General features: G+C 42.4%; 1 protein-coding gene across 4 annotated transcripts; it reads right to left on the bottom strand.

Moving 5' to 3' along the window:
* Positions 1–107: 107 nt before the first annotated feature.
* On the bottom strand, positions 108–9896 carry mmut (methylmalonyl CoA mutase). 4 transcript variants are annotated; one of them, XM_058056323.1, is made up of 14 exons: positions 9476–9896; positions 9320–9384; positions 8513–8908; positions 8062–8429; positions 7830–7987; positions 6614–6785; positions 6293–6541; positions 5987–6098; positions 5250–5365; positions 5001–5116; positions 3520–3651; positions 3288–3435; positions 1921–2088; positions 108–642 (listed from the first exon to the last, which is right to left on the bottom strand). In XM_058056323.1, the coding sequence occupies exons 3-14, from the start codon at positions 8901–8903 to the stop codon at positions 514–516; spliced, it is 2259 nt and encodes a 752-aa protein (XP_057912306.1). In that variant the 5' UTR covers positions 8904–8908; positions 9320–9384; positions 9476–9896; the 3' UTR covers positions 108–513. The 4 variants fall into 4 exon arrangements, with proteins under 4 accessions (XP_057912306.1, XP_057912304.1, XP_057912305.1 ...); XM_058056321.1 differs by having other exon boundaries at positions 9320–9896; XM_058056322.1 differs by lacking the exon at positions 9320–9384.
* Positions 9897–10014: the final 118 nt, after the last annotated feature.

Below are 10014 nucleotides of genomic sequence, written 5' to 3'. Positions count from 1 at the left end.
AACTATTTGGCCATGATTTCTAAAAAAAAGACAATTTGTCCATGTGATGTGAGCACCAAAGTGTGTGTATGTGATGTCATTATTTTGTAGTCTGGTGTTTATATTTTCACATGTAAGAAATTGTTTACATTAAGAGCCGAGTATAATATATACATACAAATACACATACAGTATATTTCTATTTTTTTATGTAACATAAGTGGAAGTAACCACCATGACGTCATCAGGGGAATGAAAGAAAACCTTGCAAGACAGGTCCACATCATTATTCAGGATCACGAACAAATATTTTTTGCATAATCCGGCTAGCTCCTAAAAAACAACAACAATGAAAACATAACGTTGTTGCAATGTCAAATGTCAAACTGTCCTACTCAATGAGTCTTAGAAGCCGTCTTATGAAGAATCAAGATGGCGTTAGACAGGCGACCCATTGTAGTGCTGGATCATGATTTCATTTGTTGTTTTAAACTCAGTTCCTTAACAAATTAAATTCATGGGGTGCGTGTCCATTCACATGGCCTGTCGGATCTTTTCCAGGCTCTTCTCAATGTTGTCGATGACTTCCACGGCGGCCTGTGGGATCCTGGTACCCGGCCCGAAGATGGCGCATACGCCACTCTGGTGCAAGAAGTCGTAGTCCTGTGGTGGGAGGGCGAGGATGCCAAGAAATCCCATTTAATTACATTTTTTTTTCTTTTTCTGAATGTAACAGTGGCTGTTGCTTGGTAACCACGCCAACCCTGAATTCCTGATGCACGGAAGTAGTAGACCGGCGCCTTGCTGCATTTGAAAGCGAATGCAACATACTGGAGTGTAATGCCAGCATAGTAACCACCTTGTTTATTACTCGTCCTATGATTGACAAATGGCGGTAAATCCTCCTACCAACACATCCTGCTGTTATTAAAAAGATACAGATTTTGTCCCTAGTTAACTCAGAATTAATCTCATTTAATCGCAGATAGAAATACGTTTTTATCTATAATAAGTATAGGAGCGGCGGCACGGCGGTCTAGTGGTTAGCGCGCAGACCTCACGGCTAGGAGACCAGGGTTCAATTCCACCCTGTGTGGAGTTTGCATGTTCTCCCTGTGCATGTGTGGTTTTTCTCCGGGTACTCCGGTTTCCTCCCACATTCCAAAAAAAAAACATGCTATGCTCCAAATTGTCCATAGGTATGAATGTGAGTGTGAATGGTTGTTTGTCTATATGTGCCCTGTGATTGGCTGGCCACCAGTCCAGGGTGTACCCCGCCTCTCGCCCGAAGACAGCTGGGATAGGCTCCAGCAATGAATGAAGTATAGGAGCTATAGGCCATTATTTAAAACAGCAAACATTATTATTGTACTTTATTATTAGCATATTAGCTCTTAAACTCGCCCACAATCGCTCAGCATAGGGCTGGTTGATATATCAATATTTCTGTTAAGCACGATATAAAATCATTCATATCCAGATAGAGTGGATTTGATGCGGAGGTTCCATATTTCAAGATGGCGCTGCCCAAGCGCAAGCTAGTTAAGGCAGCTCTGTGTCTTCTGCTGCGTTTTTAGCGTTTAATAGTGCTTTGTTGATTACTTTCTTGTTGGGTTTTGTGCCATGCCGACCCCTAAAGCAAGTGTAGTTTGCTCCGATGTTTCCACTCGGGAAGAGCACGCTTTTGCTCAAAGTAGTGTCAACTCAAAATAAGATTTGTTTGTTTATGATATTTGTTATGGTTTGGGGTGCAAGGGTCAAACAGGAGGAGCGCACATTAATCGCGAGTCAAAAAAACTAACGCATTACACGCAACACGTTAATTTCGACCTCCCGAATATAAATATTGCACTACTGTCCCGGATGATGTACCAACTGGGAGTATTTTGGGATTCCGGCACACAAATATCATATTCTGAAAGGCATCATATACAAATTTACCTGCGGTGGGATGACGCCTCCACAGATGACCAGAATATCGGGCCTGTTGAGCTCTCGCAGCTCCTTGATGAGCTCCGGCACCAGCGTCTTGTGCCCGGCGGCAAGCGTGCTGACACCAACGCAGTGCACGTCCGCATCTACCGCCTGCTGGGCCACCTCTAGTGGCGTCTGTGGAGACAGAAACGCAGCCATAATGAAACCATTCAGTCTAACTACACAAGTGCTCATTCATGCAGTACTTCTTCCACTTGGCAGGGGGGGCAACTGCAAAGTGTCTGGGTCACAATGAAGCAGCAGTAAAAAGCAGACTCGCATTTAAACAACAATTCACAGCAAATCTAATGTGGCCCGCAGGACATTAGTTTGAGGCCCCCGCCTTGATTATGAAAGTTTAATGTTAGTGCGGCCCCGCGCAAGTTTGATATGGATGCTGTATGGTATCATGTACCCAGAAAAAATTATTACGTTTGATTAATGTTCATGTTAAAGGTTAAATAACAATAAGGTTATTAATAAGGTTAATAGTTATCCTCCCTATCCGTGTGGAAGTGGTAAGTTTTTGGCTATTTAAGTTTAAAGGAAATAACTTGAAGGCTACCGTTTAGGTCGCTAGCTCTCTAGTTTGCGAGTTAGCATGTGTCTCAAGACCCTGGAGTTGCGCAATATGTTGTAAATAAAAAGAGTATAAATGTGACTATAGTCGTGTTTTGTCATGTCTACAGGGCTCTAATCATGCTTTGTTCATTTTAATCTGAAAAAAATTATTTGTCTACCCACCAACTATATGTGGTTTCTTAAGTTTTTATTATTTGCCGTTTTATTATTATTATTATATTTATTTATTTATTACTGATTGAAGTTTTTTTAAATTTTTTGTTTTTAATAAACGCATTTTTTTTTTTTTTTTTTGGAACACCTGATGCGGCCCAGTCTCACTCAGACCCGAGCTCCAGTGGCCCCCAATTAAATTGAGTTTGAGACCCCTGGTCTACAGTATACAACAGGGGCGTTTTTAAAGGAGAATTTTACCCATTATCTACAATCCTTACATGAGACATGAACACATGTCTTTCTTTTTTCTGTGCCTTCAAAAGATAAAAAAAAAAAAAAACATATCAAAAGAGGCAGCTAAAAATGCACGTAATGGGACACACCTATTCTGCCTCCAAAAAGCGGCAACAAGGCTCCATTTCCATCACGTCAGCTGCATATGAAGCACATTGTTATTATTGTTATGAACATTGTTACGCCCAAGAACTACGTTACTGGCGTAGTGACATCTCGCCACAAAATAACGGCTAGCTATATGACGGGAGTGTCATACAGATGTATATGTGTACTTTAACAACATAGCAGTCAAAGCAGACCTGAAAGAGCGGCCCAATGTCTACGTCGAAGCCGAGGTCAGCGAACCCGGTGGCAATGACCTTTGCTCCTCTGTCATGGCCATCCTGACCCATCTTGGCCACCAGGAGGCGAGGGTTGCGGCCTTCGTGGTTCTTGAACTCGGTGACTCTGCAGTTACGGAAAGGACAGACGGTGGAAACCTCTCGGGGACTCGTTGACATCCACCCACGGCGAGCGGCTAAGATCTCGTACCTACTGTGAGCCAGTGCGATCTCCTCGTGCTCGCCGAACTCGCTGCGGTAGGCGCCGCTCACCATGCGCGTGCTCGCCTTGTGCTCGCCAAACACTTTCTTCATGGCGTCTGTGATCTCACCAACGGAACATCTGAAGAAGACACAGTGCTGATTCAGCTTTGCCACCATTTTTCAAAAATAATACTGGAAACTATGCAGAAGGTGATGAACGCTATCAATGCTAACAAGGTCATTAGACACCCCTCCCACCTTGGGTGACCATATGTCCCGATTTACGTGGGATTGTCCCACATTTTAATGATTTTTAATGCATCCGCAAATTGTATTTATTATATGTTACTGAACAGTTAGCAAGCTGTACCATAAGCATTTTTTGTGTCCGCCCCCACATTGGATCTGGTCACCCTGCTCCCATCCCCATCATGGAAAAAAAATGGGGAAAAAATGATCCTCTATGTTACAGGAGCAAATCTGCCATGTTTAAGAACCTACTACAAAAACACTTGTCAAAGATCTGCTATAATATGACAGGAGTGTTCTCTAAGAACCTACTGCAAAAACAAGATCTGCTAAATGCTGTTCTTGAAAAAAAAAAAAAAAGCTAGTCAAAGATGCTATAAGTGCTGCTGTTTAAGGACCTATAGCAATAAAAAAAAAAAAAAAAAAAAAAAAAAAAAAAAACACTACTAGTGTCTTTGAGTAGAGTCTACAGAAGTGGTCACCAACGCTGTGCCCGCGGGCGCCCATGCGCCCACGTGGACCACTTGAGGCATATTCTAAAAATAGCACTGGTCACAAATTATCATTGTTATTTTGTGCTTTAAATTTTGAATCAACATTGCTTACATTAATGTATTTTTTTTTTAATCGTCTTATAACGTCAAAAATTAAAACTAAAATATTTTATAACGAACTCTTACCTCAAGTCAAAGTTCATGCGTGCGCACACGTCCGCTCACCGCTTTTCTGATATAGCGCAGCGGTGATGAAAAGTTGCTTACTCGTGCAGTTTAGCCCCCAAAAACATGGCAGAAAAGCGAAAAAGGACTTACATTTTCCACAGTGATTGGGAGGAAGAATTTTTCTTTACGTATTTTGAAGAAAAATGTATGTGTCTTATTTGCGGGACAACTGTTGCAATACCAAAGCGGCACAATGTGGAGAGACACTTCAAAACTTGTCACCAAAGATTCAATGCGAGCTACCCACGCGGCAGCGCATTAAGGACGGAAAAGGCCCGTTTGTTAAAGGCAGCTTTGGACTTTTTTCATGAGGCAGGTGGAAAAAAAATCACAGAAAGGTGTTCCCTCTGACTTTCAAATATGTGAGCACAAAAATAAATGTTTAAAAAATCTTGTTAAATTCTTGTCTGTTGTCACTGTCCCCTTATGCTATTCTTCTAAATGAGTTACTGTAAAGTGGTAGCCAATAACATCAATGCATGTTAAGATATTTTGGTGCGGAATGTCAAAAATGTACCTGGCACGCGCCGCCTCCACAGCTAACGCTAACAGGTTACCCTCTCTGGTCCGTGCGCATTCCTCGATGGCGGCGAGACATTTACTGGCCGCGACGGCGTTGCGGCTCTCCCTTACCTGCAACAGCATATTATAAATATTATTTTGCTCTGCAAACACAGTAATATACATGTTATTGTACTTGTACTTCCTGATTAGATAGTGCAGGTGTACCTAATAAAGTGTCTGCTGTGTGTGTGTCAGTGCTGACCTTCTTCAGCTTCTCAATCTGTTTCTGCCGCACAAGCGTGTTGTCGATGGCCAACACCTCCACGCTCTCCTCCTTCTCCAGGCGGTACTTGTTGACCCCGACGATGACCTCTGACCCTGGGGAGTAAAATTACAAATAAGACAAAAGGAGGGCTCCTTGACATAGAGTTAGCCAAAGATATATGATGGAATATGATGGAAAGATTAGATAATTTGTGGAGGATTTACATGACGATGTTTCGATCTGTTGTCAACGCTTGCTTTTGCAACAACAAACAAAAAGAAAAAAAATCTCAACACAACGTGGTTGCAATCGCCACAATTTAACCAGTACTTTTTACCTTCTCGCTTTTAAAATTTAACTGAAATGAAACTTGAGTTTTACATATTTACACTTCATATTTCTACATATTATATCGTTATAGTGATATACATACTTGTATATTCAATAGTTAGGACTAGTAATTGTATAACAAATATGTATATACTGTTGACATACGGTAAAATATTTGCATTATTTTGTTTCAAACCTTTATTGATTTATTTTGAGACTAAATGACCGCAGGACTTAATGGAATACTTTCATTTAAATGTTACCATGTTTATATAATGTTAAAGGTATGCATGTACTTAATGAATGATATTTATATGCATATACGTATGTATTTGTACTTGTAAATCTTGTATACATTTGGATTAAATGTTTTTAACCATGTAGTCTAGTCAACAATGGCCTACTTGAGTCGATGCGGGCCTGCCGACGCGCTGCACACTCCTCGATACGCAGTTTTGGGATGCCCTCAGCCACCGCCCTGGCCATGCCGCCCATTTCCTCGATCTCCTGGATGAACTGTAGGGTGGGAGGACACCTACTGTCACCTAGAGGTCTTTTAGATGCACTGCTGGTAAAAGTCTTTGTTCCGTTTCCTGTTCTATGGTTATCGTCACATTTTCTTTTTGCCATCACTGGTACCCTTGTGTGTCACTTTGCTATTGAATACTTTATCTGCGTTGTGTACGATAAACCCAAACACATTGGCTGACCTTCAAGGCCGTGTTATAGAGGTCCTCGGTCAGCGACTCCATCATGTGGGATCCCCCCCAGGGATCGGCCACCTTGGGGATGCCTGATTCCTCCTGTATGATAATCTGCGTGTTGCGGGCGATGCGAGCGCTCTTCACCGTGGGTAGGCCCAGCGCCTCATCAAATGAGTTGGTGTGGAGTGACTGGGTGCCGCCGAACACGGCCGCCATGGCCTCGATCACTGTCCGGATCACATTGTTGTACGGGTCCTGAGGGAGGGGGTTGGAGGGCACTTATAAAACTCCTGTATCGGATTTAATACAAGACCTGCTAGGACCTACCTGCTCTGTGAGAGACCAACCAGACGTTTGGCAGTGAGTGCGGAGAAGAAGAGACTTGGCGTTTTTGGGGAGGAACTTCTCCTGGATCAGCGTGGACCACAACCTCCTGCCCGCCCGCAGCTTTGCAATCTCCATGTAGAAGTTCATGCCGATGCCCCAGAAGAACGACAACCTACGCAACCACACACACACAGAGATGACAGACGCTAAAAACAAAACATTCACATTTTTGAGCATCACGTCTTCAGTCTGAAGAGATGAGGGGTCCGAAATGGAAAGCACTCAGCAGACACACTTGAGAAACATCTCCATATTGGCCTTTCCGCTCAAACATTTGGAATGAACCCTCAGGTCAAAGAGCTTTTACTGCAGTCACTGAATGGGGACAAGCTCAACCAGAACCAGGACATAGCAGCTTACTGTGGAACACTCCAATCAATACTTCATATTAATATTAGGGTTCATATTAGCATTAGCAAAATAAAGCTAATAAAATTAAAATTAATTTAAAATTAATTAGATTATTTTTTTATTATTTTAAATTAATTAATCAAATTAATTAAAATTTTGATTATTTTTTTATTAATTAATTACAAATTAAATTAATACAAGTTAATAAAATAAAGAAAAATATATCAATAAAACAAGCTATTGAGCTGAAAAATATTGGTAATGGTAACAATTTTATTAAATTGAACATAACTATGTTTTACTTTGATATACAATTGCATGTGATGTCCAAAAGGAGTAGGAAGAAGCAGAGCTTCAAATACAATAATGAAATAAATATTTAGAAATATTTAGATAATATGTGTACCATGCTTTCAGTTGAAATAAAGAAGGTAGTTGAGGTAATATGAAGTCATAATGATATTATATTATTATTCATTCATTCATTTTCTACCGCTTACCTTCATCTTCGGGCGAGAGACGAGGTACACCCTGGACTGGTGTCCAGCCAATCACAGGGCACATATAGACAAACAACCATTCACACTCACATTCATACCTATGGACAATTTGGAGTGGCTAATTAACCTAGCATGTTTTTGGAATGTGGGAGGAAACCGGAGTACCCGGAAAAAGAACATGCAAACTCCACACAGAGATGGCCGAGGGTGGAATTGAACCCTAATCTCCTAGCTGTGAGGTCTGCGCGCTAACCACTAGACCGCCATGTTGCGAGAATGCTTATATCTCACGTTGTGGGGCATACCGGGGTGCAAACTCATCAATGGTCAAGCCAGCTTTGAGTCCGGTGCGACAGTACTCCAGCCCGTTAGCGATAGTGTAGGCGACCTCCAAGATGGCATCGGCTCCGGCTTCCTGGAGATGGTAGCCACTGATGGAAATGGAGTTGAACTTGGGCATGTGCTGCCAACACAGTTAGCAATGTCGAATAAAACATCACATAGAAGATCATAAATGACTTTGTTTGTACTCAATACCTCTGAAGTGTAAGCGAAGATGTCTGCAATGGCGTGCATGGAAGGTTCTGGCGGGAAAATATAAGTGTTCCGCACCATGAACTCCTTCAAAATGTCGTTCTGGATGGTGCCGGTCAACTTGGCCTTTGGGACGCCCTGCTCCTCGCCGGTCACAATGAACATGGCCAGCACGGGGACGACAGCGCCGTTCATTGTCATGGACACGGACATCTTCTCAAGCGGGATGCCATCGAAGAGCATCTTCATGTCCTCCACTGTGTCAATGGCGACGCCCGCCATGCCGACATCACCGTGGACCCTGGGGTTGTCCGAGTCGTAGCCGCGGTGCGTGGGGAGGTCAAAGGCCACGGAGAGGCCCTGTTGGCCGGCTGCCATGGATGAACGAATGCTGATGAAAACATATGATGCTACAGATGCTACTTTTGCCTCTTGAATCGAATCCGACTTATACCTTTAATGTTGTCCTTGTAGAACTTGTTGCTCTCCTCCACGGTGCTAAATCCAGCATACTGCCTGATAGTCCAGGGTCTGTTGGTGTACATGGTGGGATAGGGCCCCCTTGTGTACGGAAACACTCCCGGCAGTTCATCAGCACTCCGTGCAGAATCAGCTTTGGTGTACACCGGCTTGATGTTGATGCCCTCGGGTGTGCGCCATATTAGATCTTCTGGGTTCTTCCCCTTCAGCTGCTTCTTGGCCAGGCTGGCCCACTGCGGGTGAAGCTCCACCTGGTCCTGAGACAACGACACGGAGGTGTGGATGCGGGATGACGCGAACGAGAGGGATGCTGGAACAAGGTCCCGGACAGCCGGCGTCCTGCACGCTCTGTATGCACTCAGCATGCTTCCTGTTTCACACAAACGGATGACGTAATGGGTGGTAAAGAAGAAGACATGAATTGGTGAGAGGACATTTTAATACACTGCTTCTCCATGGCAAGGTTGTACAACACAAACAAAAACTGCCCTGGAACCATATACAACCAAGAATATTTTTTGAAATTTCAATCAATTACATATTTCACTTGATTTTGGGGTCAGTTACGACTAGTACAGTTAACAAAATGGCACTTTTACACCGGGACTGAGTACAAATTTGCTATAAACAAAGTCGCCGTGAGCTGCATACGTTTGTAGCATGACGCGGTTTTGACAACTGCAGAGAACAGAAACAAAATACAATTTAACATCCATACGCAGAGAGATGTGAACTAATTCCAACAATAGTTAACAAATGTCAAATGTACTCTTTGACTGACCAAAGTCAAACTCGGCGTGTAGCTAGTTAGCCTGCTTTAGCTAGCAGCGGCTGGCTAACTCCTGTCTGAAAAGAATACAAACAGACGTCAATAAAATTTGTAATTCAACCGTTTCATAGAACAGATAATAAATACATGTTATTATTTCTTTCTGACCTTGTCTGCGCTAGTTATATTTCAGGTTGACGAAAGGCGTGTGCGTCCATCCAATGCACTTTCTCAGCCAATCCGCAGCTCCGACTGGTCTATGAACTTTGACCGAACAAACCGGATGTGGTTTTTCGGCGGCCATATTGGAGCGGTATAGTACAGGTATCGCATTTATTTAGTTTCATTCATTTATTCATTCATTCACTCAGTCAAATCGTGTCGTACTATGTTCTAATCATCACGTTTTGTTATAAAAATTCTACAAGTAATTTAATTGGTGTTTTACTGTTCATATTTTCGTGCAAAAATGCAAAAAGTAACTCAACTGCTGTCTTGCTGTATTTGTTTTATGTATATGATGTGAGTAAACACTCTTTGTTACTTGGCCAATAAAGCTGATTCTAATAAAAGATGCAGTTTTACCACTACAAACAGTTATACATACACACACACACACACACACACAAGGAGCACTCAGCAGGACACACTGATTTAAAGTGATGATTCAGACAGATAATTTTCGTATATATTTTATGCATTGTTTA

This window comes from Doryrhamphus excisus, chromosome 19 (genome assembly GCF_030265055.1).
Source record: "Doryrhamphus excisus isolate RoL2022-K1 chromosome 19, RoL_Dexc_1.0, whole genome shotgun sequence".
In the NCBI taxonomy this organism is placed as follows: domain Eukaryota; kingdom Metazoa; phylum Chordata; class Actinopteri; order Syngnathiformes; family Syngnathidae; genus Doryrhamphus; species Doryrhamphus excisus.
The sequence above is the reverse complement of the archived record's forward strand: the minus strand, read 5'-3'. Positions and strand labels throughout refer to the sequence as shown.

Bases quoted from the DNA above. Each gene is read 5' to 3' on its own strand.
- mmut (XM_058056321.1), bottom strand. From the start codon at position 8,903: ATGCTGAGTGCATACAGAGCGTGCAGGACGCCGGCTGTCCGGGACCTT. The intron at 8,430-8,512 runs GTATAAGTCGGA...CATCCATGGCAG, and splicing joins CTACAAGGACAACATTAAAG to CCGGCCAACAGGGCCTCTCC. The intron at 6,542-6,613 runs GTAGGTCCTAGC...CCCCTCCCTCAG, and splicing joins GTTGGTCTCTCACAGAGCAG to GACCCGTACAACAATGTGAT.